This window comes from Sander lucioperca, chromosome 9, assembly GCF_008315115.2.
Source record: "Sander lucioperca isolate FBNREF2018 chromosome 9, SLUC_FBN_1.2, whole genome shotgun sequence".
In the NCBI taxonomy this organism is placed as follows: domain Eukaryota; kingdom Metazoa; phylum Chordata; class Actinopteri; order Perciformes; family Percidae; genus Sander; species Sander lucioperca.
In genome coordinates this window covers 11,534,532-11,558,401 of record NC_050181.1, presented here as the reverse complement: position 1 = coordinate 11,558,401, position 23,870 = coordinate 11,534,532, and the positions used below count along the sequence as shown (strand labels likewise).

At 40.3% G+C, this 23,870-nt stretch overlaps 1 protein-coding gene across 3 annotated transcripts in view; it reads left to right on the top strand.

Annotated features, from left to right (window-relative positions):
* Positions 1–623: 623 nt before the first annotated feature.
* LOC116046047 (laminin subunit alpha-3) overlaps positions 624–23,870 on the top strand; it is a 55,202-nt gene continuing 31,955 nt past the window's right edge. The window contains exons 1-17 of one of the 3 annotated variants that reach the window (XM_036004772.1): positions 624–1,168; positions 1,715–1,867; positions 11,505–11,622; positions 13,213–13,331; positions 13,434–13,604; positions 14,238–14,338; positions 15,518–15,633; positions 16,416–16,534; positions 16,975–17,065; positions 18,313–18,444; positions 19,978–20,028; positions 20,163–20,210; positions 21,361–21,495; positions 22,159–22,293; positions 22,736–22,870; positions 23,092–23,144; positions 23,637–23,736. In XM_036004772.1, coding sequence (XP_035860665.1) covers positions 905–1,168; positions 1,715–1,867; positions 11,505–11,622; positions 13,213–13,331; positions 13,434–13,604; positions 14,238–14,338; positions 15,518–15,633; positions 16,416–16,534; positions 16,975–17,065; positions 18,313–18,444; positions 19,978–20,028; positions 20,163–20,210; positions 21,361–21,495; positions 22,159–22,293; positions 22,736–22,870; positions 23,092–23,144; positions 23,637–23,736 — 2,041 coding nt within the window. In that variant the 5' untranslated portion in view covers positions 624–904. The remainder of the gene's footprint in view (positions 1,169–1,714; positions 1,868–11,504; positions 11,623–13,212; positions 13,332–13,433; positions 13,605–14,237; positions 14,339–15,517; positions 15,634–16,415; positions 16,535–16,974; positions 17,066–18,312; positions 18,445–19,977; positions 20,029–20,162; positions 20,211–21,360; positions 21,496–22,158; positions 22,294–22,735; positions 22,871–23,091; positions 23,145–23,636; positions 23,737–23,870) is intronic. The other 2 variants (XM_031294176.2, XM_031294175.2) reach the window with 2 other exon arrangements.

The window sequence follows — 23,870 nt, the reverse complement described above, 5'->3', positions numbered from 1 at the left end:
ATAGGGTATATAAAACAAATTGGGACAAGATGCATGAAGTAAGACAGAAGAGAGTCGTTTTAGTTGTAACAATATATAGGCTAGTTCTTTCAAAAGGCCAAGTGTTAAACCGTGGACTTCATTAGTGTGCATGTGAGTGATTTTTATGTGATGACTTTTCTCCACTTGAGGTCGCCCCAAGATCATTGTAAAAGGATCAATGATGTTATAATCTGCGAACCCACTGGTGCAGGTTTGGGACTTCTCTGATCCTGCTATAAAAGATAATACTATAGTTTGAATATATAATAGACTATAAAATTGAAAAAAAAACAAAGCATATCAATAAAAATAGGCCTATATGTAGATCAGACAGTATGCATATTGAAGCTTTCATCTTATAGCCTATTAATCATATGGCTAGACAATTTGATTTCATTCCATAACCAAACTCTAACCTTTCATTTTGTATTTGCACAAGTGACAGCCTGTTCAAAATGCCTTTGAAATTACAGAATACTTCTATCGGTGACTAAATACAAAAAAGTTTTAACCTTGTAAGTAAGAGAGATTGTTCATGTTGGGAACTGTGACAGGAGACCTTTGGCCCCACTCGGTAGATTAGCATCGAGCACCCTGACAGCCTGACACCTGATAGCTCCAGAGTGGCGCACAGCTTGGTTAGGAAGACGGAAAGCTGGCGTTGTTAGTTTGGAAACATGCGGCGGAATGAGAGCACACCTTTAATAGCAGAAGACCAACTTAAAGCTTTGTCATTGACATAAGCGGACGTACGTGCCATTGTAAAAGACCCTCGCGCGGAACTCGCGCAGCCCCCTAGGCGCATTTCATGGACATCTTTCGATGACAAGACCTGCACGCTGCGGGTTGCTCTCGGCTTCTACAGGGATCTCTAACGTGGAACATGGCGAGAGGGATGAGAGGAGCTCATCTCCTCGCTGTCTTTTTTACCTTTTCCGTAACAATTTTCAGGGACGCAAATGGACAAGGAAGCTTTAACGACTTAACAGGTTTTAGTTTGAGTCCTCCGTATTTCAACCTCGTTGATGGGTCTAGTATCTCTGCCACAGCAACCTGCGGTCAGGATGGTGCTGGGACACCGAGATATGAGTTATACTGTAAGCTTGTCGGAGGACCGAACAGTGGACATCCTACTCAAAATATACAGGTAAGAAAAAACTGGATGCGATCTTACGTTCGGTCCGTGCGTAAAAAGTAAATAATATGCAGACACTGGAATAGGAAATTACATTGTTTCTGGATACATATAGTTAACAGTAAGTTAGTTTCCATATATAACTATTGACAGAAAGTAGGCCTATACTTAGCTGTTTTTATGAATTTTCGCTTACAAATGTTGTCTGTGTCTTTGTAAAAGCCCTGACAAGTATCCCTGCGATGGCCAAGTTGTACAACTGTCAGAAAAAGTTTTACACCGTTGTATTTGAGTTTTCTAAAGGAATTGCCCTTTCAACAGGTCTTGTCCCCTCTTGAGTTCTTCTGATGGTCCCTACATTACAGCAGTTGGAAATGGACATGCAAAAACCTCTGTTTAAACCTAAGATTGGCTTGTGTTTGCAATATTTGTCATATTTGCATTAGGTTACTGTATACTATTTGCCAGTGCCTGTCTCCATTATAACTCCTGCATGTGGTTTTCTGCAATTATTTGGGTGTGTATGTCTCTGAATACCAACAATTTGACACCATTTAGGGTCAGTTCTGTGACTACTGCAACTCCATTGACCCAAACAAAGCCCACCCGGTGAACTACGCCATTGATGGGACAGAGCGCTGGTGGCAGAGCCCTCCTCTCTCCAGTGGACTGGGCTACAACGAGGTGAATGTCACCCTGGACCTTGGGCAGGTGAGATTATCATACCATACTCTGCTATGAACAGCTGTTTACCTGCTGCTACCTGCAGTGTGAATGATGATTGCTGTGTGGTGACAGTTAAATATAGCACCTGAATGTTACAGAGGGAAGAGAAGGAACATTTTCTGCCTTGGTCTTTGCTCTGCTGCTGTGAGATGAGTGATGTCGTTTGTGGGAGGTTGCAGAGCACCTTCACTGCTGTGCAATTGTACCGTATTCTATTTCAGTGCTGTGTATAGCTGCTGCTTATGTGTTTTGGAAATGCTCGGAAGAAAGTTGTTTGACTAACGGTGTTTCATTCACAAATATTCCAAAGTGTTACACGATTATGTTTTCAGTTTGACCTTCATCACCTCAGCCGTGATCATGTGAATAATGTCCTGCAGTTGGATGCTTGGCTGGGGTTTGGCTCACGGCCCATAAAATTGCACCCTTACGCTCAATTATCTACTGTGAGGAAAGAGAGGAATTCTTTCTCTGGATTAGGGATCAGAAGGATGTAAAATCAAATTTGAAGAGTGTAGATGGAGGCCTTGACCTCTTGTGCAAGGAGGGTTTTAACCAGTTGTGGAGTAGACCTCATTCAAAAAGAGAGCAACAAAAGAGCTCCTCTCCACACGTGTTGCATCTTTGGCTCCCAGTGGGCTCTGTGTCAGACAATGGTTGTTGGCTTTTCTATCTCTATTTTAAGGCAGACTGAGCTGAGCAAAGATCCTACATGGCTAAATATAGTCCATACTTACATGAGGATGGACACATGCATAGCCTGTAGGGATGTCTGACTCTAATACGTGGTAATGCTCAGTTTATTTCGGAGCCGGGAAAGTAGCATTATTGTATTATGGTGTGCTAAAAAGAGCGTGGCTAGATCTCTGATGGTGACTACCAACTGCACAACACCCTACACTGCCTTACTAACACCACCACCTCAACCACACACACACACACACACACACACACACACACACCTGTCACACATTTTTCTCTTCATGGCATCTGATGCAACCACCAAGACTGTAAACAGTGCTCACTCGTCACCATTGCATGTCATACGGTTGTTTTAGCACTCAAATCCTCAGAGCAGAAAAAACGGATGCTGTGAGAAAACACCTGGCAAGTGTGGGGCAGATTTGTGATTTACTAATGAGAACTTTATCAGTTGGCAGCTTCCCAACCTCTGGTGTATGATCATATCAACAAACTCAACATTCAAGCACTCCTCTATAAGTAGAAGAAAAAAGCCTAAATTGAGAGAAAAGAACCACAGAATGTGTATATATATCACTTCATGATAAAGGCTGTTTATATCTGAAATAGGTTATGATTTGGGACTGAAAGGAGTTTTTTGTTCTTCAGGCATTGTCCTACATTTTTTTTTAGGTTTTATTCCACCCTACAAATGCAATCTCATGCATTAGAGCTGTCAAGTTGTTTGACTGTTCCATGTGAAGCTTGGTAGCTTTGTAGATTTCTTTTCAAATCCACAGGATAAATGAACTATGTGGGCTAGACCCGACTGAATGGATTCTGTGGTTTCTTTCAAGACCAACGCAGGTGGCTGTTCTGCTGTTGTCTATATACCTCTCAGTAGATATTTTAGATAACGGCATAGTTGATGTTTATGTTAAAATGGTGAGGTTCAAAGAGAGAGGCCTTTTTGACAGAGCTGTTTCCGGTTATAGAGGATTGTTTGAAGCATCGTCTGCCAAGTTTAAAGCTAGACTAATTTGACCAAAAAGTGAACTCAATAGTTTGTCAGAGAAAATACACCAAAACGGGGCATAAAATACAATTTTGAGCATTATTAGAAATAAAACCTTCCAAACTGTTTAGCCAGCGGTAGCCTATGGCTCTATGGATGGCGATGTTTGGTCTGTGGGTTTACCACTTTGGTCCAAACTGAAATATCTCAAAAACTAAGATGGTGAACATGGTAAACAGTATGCCTGCTAAACCTCAGCACTTGTGTAGGCTATTGTCATTGTGAGCATGTTAGCTTGGTGATTTTAGCATTAAGCTCAAAGCACCGTTGTACAGCCTATCAGAGCTGCTAGCAGGGCAGTAGTCAGTCTTGTTTTCATTCAAGCGACTTATCTTCAAATCTTGGTGTGACTTTCATTTACCAGCCCAAAGGCTGACTGCTTTTAGTGACATGATCCCTCTCTAAATTGCCTCCAGCTCAGAAATCTCCCATGAATAAGGCCTGTGCCAGACAGGTCAATGCAAGCAGGTTAACTGCTCCCTGTTTTTGTGATTTCTTGGCTTTTGACCTGTGACCCATGACAAATCCAACCTTGAGTCAGGAAATGACCTCAATAATCTTCATTTGGCTTCTGTATAGATAAAGATGGTGTTTGGCGTAAATACCTTGTTTACTTCTAGAATAATTTGGCTCATAATGAGGTAAGTAGATAATTGTGGGAGCACAGATCATATCTTAAATGATTTCCACTAAAACAGCTTTTGCCTTGTATGTGTTTATCTCTTTGCAATTTTGTTAATCTATATGTCAAGAACCAGTAAAACCTTTCTTATCCATCCCATTATAGATATCTGTGCCCACCAACATACATGGCTACTTTTCCAGGAACTTTTGCCCCTGTTAAACTATTTACAGAACACAGTAGGCAAGCCATTGTTCTGGTAAACATTTACACCACATATCAAACAGCCAGTCACTCCTTTTTTTCTGGGGAATGTATTTTAGGAGCCCTGACCACATGTGCTTATCTGCCTGAGTGAGCCCAGAGTAGACCATGTGAGACAAACATACCAGGGCTTACTGCTCTCAGTCTCTCATCTGATGAGACTGAGCTGCTTTTGATTTGTGGGCGTCAGTCACTAAATGAACAGCAGACGTTATTGGTTTAAATGATGTTCTGATTAGTTGCTGGATTGATGTTCAATATATCTAACTGGCATGTTATATGAAGGTTAAAGCTATGGATTATATCTGTATATCTTATAGGTGTAGGTGGTGTTTATTGTGTTGTTGATGATGATGTTGTGGTTTGTGTGGTAGTTCTGTGGCTTTATTGGGACTGATTGTCGAATATCTTGTTGTTTATCTGTGCAATATAGGTTATTTGCTTAGCAGCCTATTATTTTAGATATACATGCTTTTTACTTTGCAGGGGATGTGAGTAAGTGCAAGAACATTGACATGATCTGGTTCAGGTTAATGCAATGGCTTTGGCACCGCTCACAGTTCTGCAATCGTCAAGAGACAAAACTCAAAACTCAACTCAAAAGAACTCAATTTTATAGACATTCCCCTGGAACCAAATCCCCTCTCTCAGGGGTCCACCTTCCGCCAAAGTTGGTCTGAATGTTTTATTTGCAGCCGTCGCCCCCTTTTGTGTTAGAATCCTTCTAGGCGGTATTGTGTGACATCCTTTCTGTGCTCTCAGACTCTTACAAAGGTTTGGTTCTTTTTAAGCCTCTCTGAAAGTGACCTGACCCTCTCTTTTCACTCGATAAATGGGTAGAAATGGAGAGATGGTGTAATTTGGTGGTGAGAAAGTACTTAAACAGAAAACACACAAGTCTCAGACTGAAAACATTCCACTTTCCCTTGTTTTATGATGCTTGCTTGCGTGCATGCATGTATGATCATGTGCGCACTTGTGTGTTGCTGCATCCATCCAAATCATACAACAGGTGGTTAGCAAATATGTGGAGGCTATAATCCTAATTGAGGTGTCATGTGTTTTGAATATGTAAACTGAGACAAAGAACATATTACATTTCAGTTGAAAATCTATCTTATTTTGTTGTATATGCTTGATAATAAAGATTTGTCATTCAGTGCAGCTGGCTCAGTCTGACCCTAGAGACATAATTGGCTGTTAGACATGTGCCTATTGCTGTGGTGACGATGGAGGTGATGTAAGTGGCCATCTTTAGCCGGGCTGCTTGAGGCGCCAGACCATCCAGCAGCTATTTACTACTACACCTCGTGCTAGTTAGCAGCATAGCAGTGGCATCACTGCGGCCTGTTGGACTGCAGTTCCTCCTAAATCTGGAGCTCCGATGTGGAAAGCTTGTGGAGGTTAACGTATGATCTGTTCACCTTTTTAAGGCCTTTGTCATATGTGGAAATGCTAATCATTGGTTTGAGGTTTACTGACGCAGGCATTGATGTAATAGGATGTGTTGGAGAGCAGGAGTTTTCCTAGACCCGTTTGAAAAGACAGTTTCATGAATAGTAGTACACCGAGAAGTGAAGCAAGAGGTGGAGGAAATACTGCATCAGAATAATATTGCAATAGTTTTCCTACACATGTTGTACTGAAACATTGAAATCTTGAATCTTTACGTTTTGTGCTCAATGTGTTTAAGTAAAAAAACATATGTTGGTCTTGAACCAAATGCAGCAAAGAGTCATAATTGAATCAAGAGTATTGCTAACATATTAACCTAACGACGCACCAGATGGTGTGTTAACACAGAACCATCTAAGAAGCCGTCATTGGAAAAGGGCGGGCACTTTCAAAAGGTGATTGGATGAACCATCTGTATATTACATCCGCTATTGTTGTTTTGAACGAACAGTTTGGGCCGTCACACACACGATATCGCGAGAATCCAGCTGTGTGCAAGGTAACTAACAAAAAGAATTGGAAAATACAAAATGTCTCACTTGTTTATCAACTTCTAAGACTTGAAATTGATCTTTAATACTTTTTGTTATAGCCCATTTGAACTCTGCATTGCTTCTTAAGGTTAATAATGACATTTCATAAACAGGCAAACGTGTTGTGTTCAACGTAGAAAAGCAAACAGACAATTTTTGAACAGCTGCACCTCAGGCTTTTACAATGTGAAGATTGCTTACAAGTAGGGACTTGTATATACTCTATGTATTCTGTTACACCTACAAGTCTTTTGTGACTTTTGGCCAACATTTCTTTGTCACCATATAACTAATTCTGTCATGGAGACAGAGAAAAATACACCAGACTACCCCTCTCCCCATCCACCACCCACCTGTTGCACACAGACAAACAGTTGTACATTGCATTGTTACAAACTGGAGGCCAACTGGTCCACCCCACTGTGCTGCAGTATGCTCTGTCTGGCAGGGCTGATCCACTCCAACAGAAGGTGATGCCTCCTCTCCTTTGAATTGCATTCCTCTGAACTCACATCAGACTGACTCTCAGGAGCTCGCTCAGATGGCTTCTATTCGTCAGTATTCTGATCTCACTGTAGATTTACTCCTCTTGGCTCTGTGGTGCCCTTTGGTTGGAATTTGGGATTAGGATATTTAATATCTGCTTCTTGACTGCACTTGCGGAAAATGTACTTATTGATGTTAGATTGCTAGCTTACATCCTGCTTGTCTAACATCAGATACGATTAGATATACGGTTTAGATGTTATGTACTGTGTCTACACATCTCATCTTCACATGGTAGCACACAACACCTGCTATTAGGGCAATACAATACCATTATAATATTGACTACATAGATTATGAAATAATCACTGGCACCATAGTTTCTGATTGAGAGGGCTGGGAGAAATTCCTAACCAGTCCACTTTACAGTACACTTCATTTGATTAATACAAAGAGATTATAATTGAAGAGATCCACGTGGCAGGCACGGCAGCAGGAGCAACTGGCAAAGGGTCACGCAATCAGTCAAGTCAGTTTTATTTATATAGCACAGTTGAAAACAACAGGAGTAGACCCAAGGTGCTTTTCAATCTAGGCAGATGGGTTAGGATCTGCCTCAGTACAGGTATACATGATTAAAGAAATAAAAGGTGCATAAAAGCAAAGGAAATAATACATAATGTAATACAATAAAACAATAATGAAGAGAAGGCACGACTAAAATAGAAACCTAAAACAACGAGCTAAGAAAAAGCAAAAAACAACAAAAAAGAAAAAAAGTAGAATGATGAAATCAAAGTCGAAGTAATAAAATAGGAAGTTATGAGAAATAGAACAAAACCAACAACAGATTAAAAAGCAATAAGAGGATGTTGAAAATAAGTTAAGAGGGGACTTGACAAAAGCCAAGGGGCAGCCTCAGACTAAACTACAAGCAAGTGAAAGGTGGATCTTTAAATTTGTTTTAAAATTGTCAATGGTGGAACAGGACTTAAAGGCAGGGTTGGTAACTATTTCCAGTGCACGTTTTATATTTTATTTGAAATGGTCTTAAGACGGCAACAACAATAAATAATTTAGGGTGTCAATGCGCGTTGTCGCCACATTGCTAACAGTAGTCTCGTTTGTTTTAAACATTCGGTATGATAATATTAGGTTTTTGCTTACCAGAGTGAAGCAGTGCTGCTGCAGTTCACACTTCAAGGTGCACATTTATCACTCTTGAGCTGTCACACACACAAACTGTACAGATTCACGGTCAGAGGTCAATAATCCAGAAATGATAACACACACGCAAATACCCATTAGGCATGAAATGCCAGGGGTCAAAAGATTGTGAGTGTGGCTGTGTGTTTTTTCAGAAAGCATTTACACGTTGCAACAAGTGTAATATGCTGTTGTTAAAATGGTGTTTGGTCAAGAGGGACTTGGTTGACTGTGTTGCCATGTTGTGTTAATTGGAAGGTTAGAGGAGGTCTGGATACGTATACCTTGTATATGTGACACTATTATAGGGGTCAAGGTCTGGAATTTGAGATGGGGTGGGGAGGCTGAGAGGGTACGTGTCAAACAGTTCATACCTGCCACAGCTCAACCCCTGACCTTTTTGACACCCACCCACAGCCTCCTACACTAAACATCTTGGCATAACACTGTTGTCTAGGGCCTAAGGGCTGCAGATGCAGGGATGGGCAGAAGATTGCTCTGCTCAAATGTTATTCCAAGTGTGTTTGCCACAAGCCTGGCAATCTGTTTCATGTCTTTGTACGCCACTGGAATCCTTCATTGGTGCGCTTAGCATACCATTGCAGTATTTCAGGCTCCCTGCAAACAATACGTAGGTGCTGGACATATTTCAAGAGTGTCTGTTTAGACTGGCAGCACACAGTTGGAGAGACAGGCCTAAAATTAAGCGAAGCCGTGCCAGGACTGGCCCTGTCTTCCAAGATCATGCTGTCTGTTTCTCACTGGGTTTGTTTCCGGAGGATTCTTCTCACCATCACTCAGTTACTGGCATCAAGTCAGTGTTAGATACCACAGTGAATGGCATCACCACAGTCAGGCTGGATGAGAATTAAGTAAAGTTGGATGCATGAGGTTTGCGTTAGTGTCTAGATCACAGAATTTACACAGTTTCCATAGGAGTGAGAGTAAATAAGAAGTGGTCAGATTGTCTATTTCAGTGTTTTCTGATTTATTTAAGTTTAAAGTTCATTTTTAAAAATACTTTAAAATTTTTCTAAGTATATACAGTGAACAAAACACAGAACAGTATCACCGTTCCTCACCAGTAGGCAAAGGTACCAAACATCAGTATGCTTTTAGTAGTAAGTGAAATGTCCATTACAAAAAGTTGGCATCAAATGATTTTGTCTGATCGTAGTTATCATATTGGCAACAGTATTTCTAATGATACCCAGCCAGCACTAGGTAAAGCCTCACCCATTCTGAAACAAATGTGTGCTAAAACATGTTGCTTGAATGACTTGCAGACTACTGCAAATGTGCCACTAGCCAACCCCACAAATCCCCTGAGAGCATACATTTTGGTGTCTGTACTGTACCAGGACAGCAATGGAATTCTTTTATGGGTGAGGACATTGTTATCCTTCTTGGAAACCAGGAGAATATCTTGTTGTTACCATCTTTATCTGTACCCCATAACAAGTGGTGGAGAAGATTTTCACTGCTGTGCATTGCTGTCTGTGACAGGTTCCTGAAAGCAGTGGCATGCTCTGCTTTGGGGGCATTTGGAGGGAAGGGGAATGTGGCGCTATGTTTGGAATCTGAGATGGGTCCGGATGCCAGCCATCACGTCTCTAGCCACCCCTACCCTTTTTACCCTCCCCCATCTTGCTCTCCTGCCTCCCTTTCCCCGGCTTTCCCTTGACGTCATCACAGCCCGTGCGAACTAAACTTCCTCCTGTTCCTCAGTGGAACCAGCATATTGATAGAAGGCAGCTCCTCTGAAAAAGCCTTGCTTCTGTTTTTAGATGGATGACAGCCCACATCTTGTTTGCATGCCCCCTTACCCTTTTTGCACATCCTGTTGCATGTGGGTGGAAGTGTGTTCTGATTAATTTCAAGACACACCCCATTTAAAGTTGAGCTCAGAAAGAGGCGTTTTAAGATGTTTTATTTACTTATAGATTGACTGTTTTGCTCAATGACAACAGTGATTAGGACAGTCAAAAAAGGCTATTTGCATCCTAATGATTTAGTTTAGTTATCAGGGATTGTTGACAGTTTTCAGAGAAAAACGACCAGACAGTTCCCCAGCTGACCTCTGAGCTCTCACACAATCCATCAACGCAAGAGCTCCTTGAACTTCGGGCCGTTACGTTTCAGGGTTGGGGGGAGAAATCAATCAAGATAATTGTGGATCCTTCTTGACACAGTCCAATACTCTTTGCTTTGCTATACGTGTTAGCATAGCTCCCTGCCTAATCCAAGGAGAGACAATCTGAATGTTTCAAATGCCCGCTGGGGGTTTTCATCAAGGCGCTGAGGGATGCTAGACGAGTGTGGGCCTGCCTTCCTCCTTCTCAAAGAGAAGACAGTCTGTAAATGTCTTTTATTTCATTCATCATTTCAATCCTGAGGGCAGGTACTATAGGTTCAGCAAATATGCCTATAGTACCCTGTTTTTGAAACATTAAATAAATGTTGCTTTTGGATCTAAGCCAACATTGAAATAGCATGGAGATAAACTCTGTTTCAGCATTACAGAAACAAGACAAGGGTGTGGTGGTCAGGTGTAGGTGAGGCTTTTTGTTGACACTGTAGATGTCACGTGCAGGTTGGTGTCACAGGGTTTAAATTCCAAGCCACGCCAAGTCCATGCCAGATGATAACAAAGACAGCTTTGACTATCACAAATTACTTTTCCATGTACAATGTTCAATCAAGCTGAAGTCACCCGCTTTTAGGGCTTGATGAGGATGCTGATGAACTGCAAAGGAAACATACTGCTCTGAGCCTGACAGAAAGCTCAGTGTTGGCAGAAACAATCATTGGCATCATTTTCTGCTCTTCTATGGACTGTATATTCTGATGAAAGGTGATGATAGAGAGTTCAGAGAACAGACACAGATCATGTGGGCTTAGCTGATGTCTTTTCACTAACCTGGCTGCACCTGCACCACTTTTATTGACTTTATGCTAACAAATGTTGGTGAATTGATTGCTGTATGGCCACACAGATAGGGCTGAAGTCAAGCTGAGAGAATAAAAGCTCAGAGCAGGCCCTGATTCATTGTGATTGCAAAATCCTAATTAAAGTTAGTTAGTTCTGTGGTGATCGCAGAGATACAACAACAAAGCTGATGTTGTGCCCCGGCTTTCACAAGAAAGGAAATAAGGGTATTGTAAGAGCTGGCGGGCCAAAAGACTGGGGCCTTACTTGATAGAGCAATGAGAGCACAGGAAACTACATCATAATGCCAAAATCCGTTTAGAGCAGTGACTGCTTTTTGTTTAGCCTGCTCTTTGTGTTCTGGTTTTTAGCTCTTCCATGTGGCGTACGTCCTCCTCAAGTTTGCTAATTCACCTCGACCTGACCTCTGGGTGCTCGAGCGCTCTGTAGACAACGGGAGAACCTTCATACCCTGGCAGTATTTTGCACGTAAGTTCCTATGTGATTGTCTTTTTGCAACATTACAGTTTTCGTTGTATTCTTAAAAACAAGTCAGATGGTCAGATTTTGGGCTGGAAATCAACAGTAAAAGTTGCTTACACATATAACCTGCCAGTTCCCCAACTGTCAGTGATTTGTAGGTTAATCTAGTAAATCTGGAATGCATGTTTGTATTTTTTAAGTAAATTATATTCTTGTAAATTAATGTCTGCTATTCATCGGCTGTACAATTCCATAGTGATCCCTACTTGATGACAGCTTTTACACTTTTTGTTTAATTTATTGCACGAGTTAGCAGGATTTCTGTTCAGATGGTGTGTTTGGAATACACAGAAGACATTGGAAAGTGATTCATAAGAAGTACAGTGCAAAAACACAACAGCAGCAACCACTCATTAACAAAACCTTGTTAGAATCACAAAAACACAGATATGGGGGATTATCTTGTCTTTGTAATAAACAATTGTTAAATCATAATTAGCAAATTTTGTTTAAAAAAAATGCTTTTTTTATTGCAGACATTATGACTCTATTTAAGGAAATGCACAGGTGTAACTAACAATGACCCACTAAGCTATGCCAGAAATCCATCATGTAGAGTACAAGACTGGCACTGCTGAATGGAATGTAGCCATTATTATCGTTATTAATTACGCCTGTGTCTTTCCTGCCATGACAAGTCAGAATGTCTGCTCTGAAAAAGACCCATTGTGAGGACAGATTAGAATTTGTTTAATAGTGCACATTTAATCCTGGCAGAATGATCAGCCTGCTTAAGAATTTAAGACAGGAAGTGTGAGGAAAAAAGAGGAAATCAGAAGTAACCACAGAACATTGAATGAATTCCAGGATAAATGTCAGGCTTAAAACGTTTATGCTTTGGGGGTAAATTTTGTGTAAAAAGTGGCAAGTGGTGGAATGCAGTATATTTCAAACTTAATTTCCACGCCTGTTATTTCATACAATATCCAAATTACCTGAACTTCACACCTGAAAACATACTCTCGATTTGCTGAATTGGCACATCTGAGCAGTGAAGTCTAATATCCAGGAGGCACCTGTGCACACAGATTGCCAGGAGACACAGCTGTGACTCATCAGATTTATAATATAAGAGTTTCTCTTTGCTATCATTTTTACTTGATCCAAGTTCATGTTCGTGCAGAGACTCCACAACTCTCATCATTCATTCACTAAGTTTTAATGCTTTTTTTTGGGCTTTGTTTCTTTTTTCGCAAATGTTGTAACTGAATGTTACTCATCCTATAATTGTACAAATAACAATAGTACAAAAACACACGTATCAATGCAAGAAATTTCAAACATTACATATTTAACTTATTTTCATTTTTTAAATCCTGATAAATCAATTTGTCTCTTACATATCAGACTGCAAGCACCTGAACACAACAGTCAATGTTTCAGTAACTAAGTATTGGTGTGTTATAATAATTGCCGATAGAGAGTAGCTTTACAGAAGTCATCCATGGGATAATATTATTATTTTTACATTAAAATGAAATGGAATATGGGGTGAGAAGTTAAAAGGCTTTTAATTAAAACATTTCTTTTTGGCAGATTCAAAGCGTGAGTGTATTGAAAAGTTCGGAAAGCACCCCAATGCTCGTATAGTGCATGATGATGACCAGATCTGCACCACAGACTACTCACGGATCGTCCCTTTGGAGAACGGAGAGGTAAAATATCGTATTAGGTTCTAGGAAAACTATACCAAAATTGTGATAGTTTATGAGGTATCAGAAACAATCTTGTGAAATAAATACATTTGTGACGTCTAGATTGTGGTGTCTCTGGTCAACGGTCGGCCGGGGTCCAAAAACTTCACCTACTCGCCAGTGCTGCAGGACTTCACAAAGGCCACCAACATTCGCCTGCGCTTTCTCCGCACCAACACCTTGCTGGGCCACCTGATCTCCAAGGCCCAGAGAGATCCTACCGTCACACGCAGGGTGAGGCACATACTGTACGACCTCACACAAAGGTGTCATGCTGGCAGACTCTTGTTTCCCATTTGGGCAAGCCACATTTACAACTCTGCACCACCTACCCTCCAGCTTCCTTTTTGCTGACACAAACACACTGACCTGCTCCCCCCATCTCACACATTCATCCTTGTCAGAGCCTAATGCCATATCTGTCTGTCCAGTCATCATAATAATTCCTTTTGTAGAGACAGCTAGGACTGCAGGTGCATAATATGACATTTCTCCTTACAGCAGGATCATGTATGTTAATATATCCTGTAACATAGCTTTAGTGAAATTGTATAAAGTAAATCTCTTAAAGATGGAATTCCAGAAATGTATCCTCATCATTAATTCATCTTTATTTGACATGCTGAGAATAGCTCAGTGATGTCAGCTGTTCATTCTTATCTTATCTCTTTTTTCACACTGATTCACCTCATAAAACTAGCCTTGGCAAATGGATCATGGTTTAAGTTTCTACTAGTCAAAACGTGTGACTCACTTCTTCTGACAAGCAAAGTCAGACATTTGTTCTAGTGTGGGTGATGTTGCAGATAACATAGCTGTTACTTTGAAAATGTAGCTGGAGATAACATTTCCCCTATTTGTTGACAGTATTACTATAGTATCAAAGACATCAGCATTGGTGGACGCTGTGTTTGCCATGGCCATGCACACGTGTGTGGTGGGGGGCGTAACCAGGACAACCCAAAGAGGTTAGTAATGTTCTTAATATTATGCAATGCTATTATTTTGACACAATACTTGTGTGTGGTTAAAGCATTTTTCATCACTCATTAATTATAACCTGAACCGGTTCCTAATAAGCATTTCAAAAGTTAACTTTGAAGTATAGCTTCAACCAGTAAATCCATTTCATGTGTTTATTCATTAACAGCAGTGAATAGTCTTTTTGGACAATGGGCTTCTGTGTATAAACAGTGTACTGAGATGACTTAATGCTGAAAACATAGAGGCAAAGACCACAGAGATGCTGCCAGATCTAGTGATTTTAGTGATAGTGAATTGTTTCTGAGGAAGGACAATTACCTCATATGTTTTTACATTGACATCACCATTGTAAAGGGGAGCAGATTATTTTAATTACTCTGTTTACTGGCTGTGACGTTGTCAATAGTTGGTAAAAGGGCAAGATGTGTGATAAAGTGCTGCTCTGTTGCCCTCTGTATTCTGAACAGCTAAATAACAGAATAACATAACATTCATGGATGCTTCATTGTTGCTTTATTGTTTACTACCAACTTGGGCATTTTAAATGAATGTTCCCATTGGCTTAAAGCTGCTCCTATCAATGTTTTTATATTAACAATGGATGAAATGACTTTGCATAATGTGAAAAGTGTTGTTTGGAGTGACAAACTCACAGAATTATTACCTGACTATGCAGTTCACTTCAGCAGTACAGAGCGTTTTAGTGTCTTTCAGCTCATTGTATTGTTTTTTTTGGCTCACAGGTTTACTGTTTTGGTTTTGTCTCACTGTTTTCAGAAAACAGCTCTGATACTTGCCCAGCACCAAATGACAGACAGACAAAGTTAGCACTAGCTAGCTGGCAGCTAAAAAGTCAGATACTACTCTCAGGAGTTGGTGGAGACCAAAAAAGAGCTATAAGTAGAATGTTGGACTTACATTCATCAGGTTATCTGAAACATTGACTCCAAATGAATGCTAATGTTGTGTCCGCTGTATAAATAGACAAGCGTTTGCCATAACACTTTGAAAAGGTAAGAATATGTCTGTGTGTACAGCTTGTTCTGCTGCCCCCAAGTGGGTAACAAAATAAATTAATGTAAGTTTAAGAAAGTTTTGGTTTTGTTGCAAATTAAAATGTGAACATTACTAAATCCAGGTGTCTCTGTATCTCCCGTCTGTAGACTCCAGTGTGAGTGCCAACACAACACTTGTGGTGAGACATGTGACCGCTGCTGCCCAGGCTTTAACCAGAAGCCATGGCGTGTCGCGACTGTTGACAGCTCCAATGAGTGTCATCGTAAGTGTACATGTACAATGGTTCATTCAGTGTGTAAACAAAACCACAATCTGCTTCTCCCCACGCTGCTGGCTCCATAAATTACAGCCCCCAGAGCGGACTAAAGTGTCCTCTTGATATTTAAGCCCTGTTGTGGATGCCCTGTTATGGTATTGTAGAGAGCCTCAGTTGAAGAGTTGAGAGGACATTCCTCATATGGTATGTATGAAGAACAGCACAGTGCACAACTAGCTCCAGGATAACAGCTGTTTTGTTATACTAGCTCCAGGATAACAGCTTTTTTGCCAGCTTAGCCAGCTAGTCAGCCAGGTAGCCAGGCCCGCGCCAGCCTGCCAGATAGTCCCCAATGTCAGTTTATTGGCGAGCCACCCAGTCAGCCAGCAGAGCCTGTGTTACCTGGAATCTAATTGCTTTGGACTGTTGGCAAATTTTACCTTCATGAAAAATGACCTTGTTGCAGCCCCAAAAAAACAGAGAGAAAGATGAAGAAGACTCTAATTAGTGCACTTATGCAGTGGAAATGCACCCTAACCATTCATAAACTTTAATGAGACAGGGGTGGTATAGAGGAAGAGGATGTGCCTTCTTGTTTAATTTGGATTTTATAGTTTCTCTTCATACTTAACACCCAGACTTAAAACTCTTTTTTTGAGAATGAGTAGCTTAAGGTGCTTAAACACTGACAGGGGTAGTCTGCTGAGGCGTATAGAGTAATTGTGTGTGTGTGTGTGTGTGTGTGTGTGTGTGCGTGTGTGCGTCTGTCTCGGGGGTTTCCTCCTCAGCTTGCCAGTGTTTCTCCCATGCCTTTGACTGTTATTATGACCAAGAGGTGGAAAAGAGGGGAGCAAGTTTAGACACCTTCGGAAGGTACGACGGAGGAGGAGTGTGCATCAACTGCCAGGTATGAAATGCATGTCAAGTCTAAACTGATTCCTGTGTGTGGTTGTAGGAGAGGTGGAAGGTATACAAAATTATAGAAAAATACGATGTTGTCTATGTGTATCTTTATGGAGTCCTCTATGGAGCATTTGATACTGCTGCACCATTTTGGGTTTGTGATGTTGAAACAAACTTTTTCCATTTGCTCTTACTACTCCAAGAAATTGATTTTGTTTAATTTTCTTTCGTCAAAAAAAAGTTTATTAAGTGTTTATTCAGGATAAGTGTAAGCGTCCCTCTGGACTATGATACAGATGCAAAGAGTGTATGAAAGCAATGTGTCCTGTCAAATGCGTCAATGTGCTTTTTAAATGATAGATTATAAGTTGCAGAGCAATGAAGACTCTTGTGCTCATTATGTAAGAGTTATGGCTCACACATTATTTGTGTGTTCTTCTTTAGCACAACACTGCTGGAGTGAACTGTGAGCAATGCCTTGAAGGTTTCTACAGACCTTATGGAGTACCTCCCGAGTCTCCCACCGGATGCATACGTGAGTTGCATTTTCTGTGTTTGTCCCCTTGATTTAATGTAACATTGTAATGCACAATTTTAAATTCTCCTTTTTGTGTTACTTCATTTTTTGATCATTGTGTGCAAGTGCTGCAATTTGTTTTCATTTTGTATCGCTAGACATGGATGTGGAAATGATATTAAATGGATATAAATTCTTCAGGTACCAGTTCAAATCAGTTTCTGCAGCTGCTTTAATTAATGCAATGGAAGCACATTACGAGGATATAACTTGTTAGGGTTGAACTTTGCCATCTGTCAAATTTCCAGGCTATAGCACTAGATAATGTAATAGAAATATAACGTCTCACCATGTAGGTATTTGACCTGCAGTATGTATGACGAACAAGTGAAGCCAAAACAGTGTTATATTCACAGAGAGGCATCATTGTCTTGTTTGAGACGGACACAAATGGCATCATGGCACAAGCACCAATGGCACCACTGCTTATATTATTGCTAAATTGGGCTCCGCTCTTGTTGACATTACTTTAATGGTCCATGGCTGTTGCTCGCCATATAAATAGCTGCCAGTTGTGTTTGGACATTAGAGAGTAGTGGAATTAAACTGGTTGCCCTGAGCACTTTGAAAAGTAAACCATAAAATCCATAAAATCAATTAAGTCAGCTCAGCAGAAGAAGGTGTTTGTTTTTGCAAAAGCAGAGTCACTAAAGGTTCAATAATCATTGTTTCTTCTGAGATCTCTCATTTTGAGATAATCGATAGAATAGTTGAAAGCTTTCTGTGCTTTTAACTTATATTGTATGTCATGTACAGTAAATGTCTTTTTGCCACAACTAGGGCTGGGTATCATTCAAAAAAAGTTGGTACCGGTACCGATAACAATACCGTGACTTCGATACTGGTTCCTAAACAATACTTTTTACTTCGATGCCAATTTTATAAAACAAAAAGAAATTACAACATTACACATTACGGCACAAATCGTTTTATTTACTTTGTGAGTCCTATCTCTGTGCTTGTCTCCTTAGGTATTGAAATTGGGTATTGAATGATGAGGCATTTTTCAATACTCGATACTTTAGAGGCAGTTTGGTCTGTGCCTAAAAAGTCTTGAATTCGGTACCCAGCCCTAGCCACAACCAGTAATTCTGTGAGGTGTTTATGCATATGGATGTCCATGTTAAAAGTCTACATCAATGCATCTGAAGGTGCACATTTGTCTGTAAATGTTAATTGATAAAGAAAACATGCAACCCCACCAGCCTGCAGGTGTGATGAAAGGACTACAGTCGGCTGTGAAATGGGGTCTGGAAGGTGTATCTGCAAGCCACAATTTGCTGGAGAAAACTGTGATCGCTGTGCTGAGGGATATTATTACTACCCTCAGTGCATTCGTAAGTTTCTTTTTCTCTTATCACATACAAGATACCCAATTTAGCTTTACCCTTACCCTTGTCCCTTTGAATCATGGGCAACAGATAAAAATGTTTGCGTTTGGGAGCTCAGTGTATCAAGGTATACACAGTCAGGTGAAACTGAGCCCACTCTTTGATGTCTTGAATCAGTTTCATGTTCACCCTTTTTTGGCCCTTTTCTGTTTCAGTCTGTCAGTTTTCCCCTTGAGGGAGGAATATAACTTTTTTGGACTTGTTATTATTATATAATCAAAGAAGTATGTCTTTAATGCTGCAGGGCTGCATGCAGGAGGATGTATGCACATGCTACAGTATTGACTAACTGTTCCACATGCCACACCTTCGTCTTAAACTCAGATATTAGACACACAAGGAGAATTTCCCCATCTTATCTCATTCTGATCTGGCTACAGACTCAGGTGCCTGCCAGGGTGCAGATATAAGCCACCCAGTCTTTCATCTTCCATCTTTTTGAGTATTTTGTTCTTCCAGTCTTTGACTGACATAAGTCCTTTCTAAGGTCTCTAGTTGAACTTGCTACAGCATTCAGCTTCTGTTTTCCTGGAATTTGAACTTCTAAACTGACGGTCACTTGTTTTCTTTGAGGGGACATTTATGTTTTAAAACTTTAAATTTAACTTGAATTAGTTTAACTAGTCCATATAATGGATCATAGAGAGGCACCCTATCCATGTAAAGAGTTACATTTCTTTTTCCCTAATCCTAATTATACCTTTCACTCTAAACCACTTTGCTTGACCTGTGGTATCATCCTTAACATTCGTGCTTGTTTTATTCAGCTATAATATATGAAAAAGCAACACATCTGTATTCTGCCCCAGGTGTAATGTTTCTTATGTCACATAACGTGAAATTAATTGTAGACTGAAAACGTCTTGGCATTTTATGAGCAATAGATAGATTTATTACTAGAAGTTATTAAAACTGGGTCTCTCATCTCCAGTCTGTTAGCACTGACAAACTGTCTAAACATGCTGAGTCATTAGGAGGCTGTCTGGGTTTCAAGAGGCTCTTCTCTGCTGTTTTGTGTGATACAGTAGATCAAAGTCAATTTAGTTTTTTGCTGGTAGTAGGCTATGATTCTTTACATATAGGGATCACAATGTTACAGGAACAGTTTTATTATTTGGGACTTATTTGTTTTCTTACCAAAAGTTAGATAAGAGGATTGATACTACTCTTTTGTCTGTTAATGCTAGATATGTAGCAGTTAGCTTAGCTTAGCATAATGACTGGAAAAGGGGAAACAGCTAGCCTGGCTCTATCTGGCTCTATCTAAAGTTACTGAAACCACTAAGAAAGTGAATGAGCATATTTTTCAAAATGTTGAAGTATTCCTTTAATAATGTTTGCCTCTATCATGTCAATTTTAAATGTTACAGCAAAAGCAATTCCCCACTGCGATAAATAAAGTTGACACTTGGGGTTTTACTTCATCACAGTTTCCCATCAGTGGATGTCTTAATTTCGTTGCCTTTCCTTTGTAATCAGGATATCCCGTATATCAGACGACCACCAAATCCCCTGCAGGACCTATTGTGGGTAAGTTCAATCAACGAGATGTTGCAGTGTCTCGTACCACAATTTAGCTTGACAGATGTATTTAAACAATCATTTAAAATGCTTTTACTGTTGACCTCTTTGTTTCTCCATCCTTTTCCTTTCTCTCTGGATAGGGCCCACCGCTTGCCCTATGGGTTATTTCGGCTCACCCAGCTGTCAGCGTGAGTGTGATATGTTGTGCTACTATTAGAGGTGTTTACACGGTTAACTCATTTTTATTGCTTCTTCTCATTTGCATTACTGTATTTAAAAAAAGAAATAAAAGACTGAAACTGAATCCTCTTTAAGAGCTTTTTTACAGGGCAGTCCTTTTATGTCACCTGAGTCACATTTACTTCCAGGCAGCCCTGGTTGTTAAAAAGTGCTTTGGAGGACTATGTAAGGTACCACTGAGTCTGACTTGTTTTTTTGTAGAGTTAAATGTTATGAACATGTGGCAAGGGGCAGTCAAGAAAGGCTTAATGTATATAGACACGACTAAAGGTCAGACAATGTTTGTAGGCCTTATGAAAACAGAACTGGCAGTAGGCCTATATTATGATTATGGGTTGAATGCGATGGTTGAAGTACTTGTATAATATAATGGCTGAATGAGTAAATCTGCTGCTCAGTGAAAGCAGATCCCTTGCAATCATAGAGCAAAACTGATGGTCTTAAATTATCATGTCTGTCGGTTGGGGATTTAAGTTCAAGTGGCCTCTCTCCTCTCATGATAGCAATAGTCAGTTGGGACTGTGAGAACTAACCAGTCTATTATTAGTTGTTATAAATTCCCTTTTCTGGTTTCCGCCAAGCTGGAAAACCCATTATTAGTAATATGGCATTTCTATTAAAACAAAGACCTTTAGTCCTGTCTAATCATTTGTCAAAGAATCTAAGCAAACAATAACTTTCCTTTAACTTGTATGAAGAACGTGCCCTGGGAGCTGACTGAGAAGGAATTTTATCAGCAGCCTTAGAAAAGCTGATTTTAATGTTTTGGAGCTGCTTAGGGGCAAAAGCAGTGTCAGTCTCTCTGGTGGCTGTCCTGTCTTAGTGCCAAGTCTATTCACATACCAATACCAAGGGAGGCTTGGCAAGACGTGAGCACCAGTGTAGCCGTACCACTGTGTGCCACAATATGAGAATAGTTCAATTGACGGAAGTATTTGTCATTCCCTGTTATTCAGCTAGACCAAAGAAAGAACTCAGTCTCATTTATAAGCAGGCTTCAGGGTTCAACTGGGTTACTCATTTGAATTTCTATTAGCTAGGATTTAATTGGTTTACTTTTATTGTTAAAATAAACATTTCTAATGTGTTTGTGCACAGAGTGTATATGTGACTACAGAGGGACAGCATACGGGGTGTGTGATGCTTCAGGCCGCTGTCTGTGCCGTCAGGGTGTGGAGGGGGAGCGATGCGACCGCTGTCGCCAAGGATACCACTCCTTCCCAAACTGTCGGGGTGAGAAAGAATCACCATGCCAAAGAGCATTTAGTGTAACTTGTCTAAATAATTATTAAACATGACCTTTATTTTTTAAGTAGATTGCCACGAGAGGTTATGATGTACATGTAAACAAAGACAGCATGTCACAAAAGGATTTGTTTCCATATGGCTACGTAGCCAGTAGTGATATTTCTGGACTAATTGCAGATAAACAGTAAAGGTTGGTGTGTAAAGAATTTTAACAGTTTGTCCAGCGAGCTTTAGCTTGATTGTTAAACAAAAGTGTCCCTTTGTCTGCATTAACATGCTTACTCTAGTTTCTGGAGCAAGTACACTTCAAGCAGGGCTAAGTTTTGGGCCATTTTAAACTCTATGCTTAAGACTTTTGACACTTGAACCTTGAGGCTCTAAAATGACTTCCTGAGTAGCCCAGACCAACAAAATCCTTTTTATATTTTCACCAGCTGAAATTTTAACAATCGCACAATGTTTATACAAATGAATGTTTTTTTTAAAAGTATTCTTTAAACGATTTTATGTCGATTTTAAGGAACCCTGCAGCCCTATGCAGATACAAACTGAATAACTGATTGTTTTGATTCTAATGAGGAATAAGCAGTGTCTAACTGTGCAAATTTGCAAAAGCAGCAGCTCATGACCCTCTTTCTCTTCCTCCAGAGTGTGTCTGTGATGGGGCTGGTGTGGCTGACGGTGTGTGCAGTCCAAATGGCCAGTGTGTTTGCTTTCCTAACTATGCGGGACAGGATTGTGACGAATGTGCACCAGGCTACTATGGATACCCAGACTGTGCTGGTGAGTGACTTTGATCCCTCTTACCACGACAGATAGACCAGTCGGGTGCATGAGATCTTAGTGCTGGTGGAAAAAATGCTGCTGCTGGTTTCACTGGGCTTACTGTGGCCTCTTCTCATGACTCTGTGGAGCAAACATGCTCCTTCTCCCACAGTATCCCGTAAAACCCTATGTTGTCATCCGCATTTATTTGTTAATCTATTCTGCATAACACAACGTTTCTCAGAGAGCTGGAGCATGAGAAATATATTCTTCCTTCTAGGGAATCATATTCCCAAGAATAGACAACTGGGAATCACGGAAGGAAATCAGATTCTGGAAAACAGAAAAAAACAGGATTCATTTTAAACCCTTTTTTCATACCAGATTCACCTAACCCTTATGATGATAAAACTACATGCTTACATTTGAAGTTCTTACTTCAACTTGGTTCTGTCCCCAGTCTGCCAATGTTCACAGGAAGGCTCATACGGCAGCATATGCAACCCACTGTCGGGTCAGTGTCTGTGTCTCCCAGGGGTGGTGGGCCAGCAGTGTGATCGCTGTGCCTCTGGACTCAGGTTCCCCCAGTGCTCAGGTAACCACATCAGGAACCATCATACTCATGATTTAAGTCATATTGGGAGCAGCAGTTAGACCAGTGGTATTTAATGTGGCAGGGTTTAGTAATATCCACTTGATATAAAATATTTTACTACCTTTAAGCCATGCTTGATAGTCCGCTGCAGAAAGTAACAATGCAATTTGCTGATTTACTAATGTTTTTGACTTTGTGGTGGATTCATTTTGTGCTTCCAGCCCCCATCAGTGTGTGTAACCAAGCAGGAACTGAGGCCACTGATCCTCGAACGGTATGTTACTCTCAATAAACTTCTTTGGATGCTTCAGAAGAGGAAATTATCTTCACTCGATTTTTCTGCGTGCGAAAGTCGTCGGACAACACCAGTTTCTGAACATAGCCATGCTGAGAAATACAGAGAGAGTTTTGTGGAGCTGATAATCATAATTTGCTTTGTATCAACTCATTTGGCAATGGTTTAAATGTAACGGACGTTCATTAATATAAAAAAGTTACGCACTAAAGCTTTAAAGAGGAAGAAAAACAATAACGAGTTTCTGGATGGTCATCCCTCCACTCTATTTTGGAACATATCCTATGTTTGAAAAAAAGAAAAACTTAAAATTTCTAGTCATTCAGAAAACTGGCTCTGTAGTACAACATGTAGGCACCTGTGACTGATTTCAATCAATTAAACAAATATTCTTTTTAAACAAATATAACCTGGCATTCAACAGCAGCTACCAGTTTCAACAGTCCATATATTCCTTATCTGTTATTTCAGGGCTCCTGCCGCTGCCTAGCAAACGTGGAGGGAACCCTGTGTGACAGGTGTAAACCTCTCTACTGGAAACTAAATACAGATAACTCTCGTGGCTGTATAGGTAAGTGACCGGAAATCTAAAAAGAACGGAAAACTGTTAATGACTTAATTTTGTGAATGATGTAAGAAAATAGGAAAAAAGGAAATACTTAGTTGACCTCCTGTCAGCCAAAAATGCCCCTGTCTAATTCATTT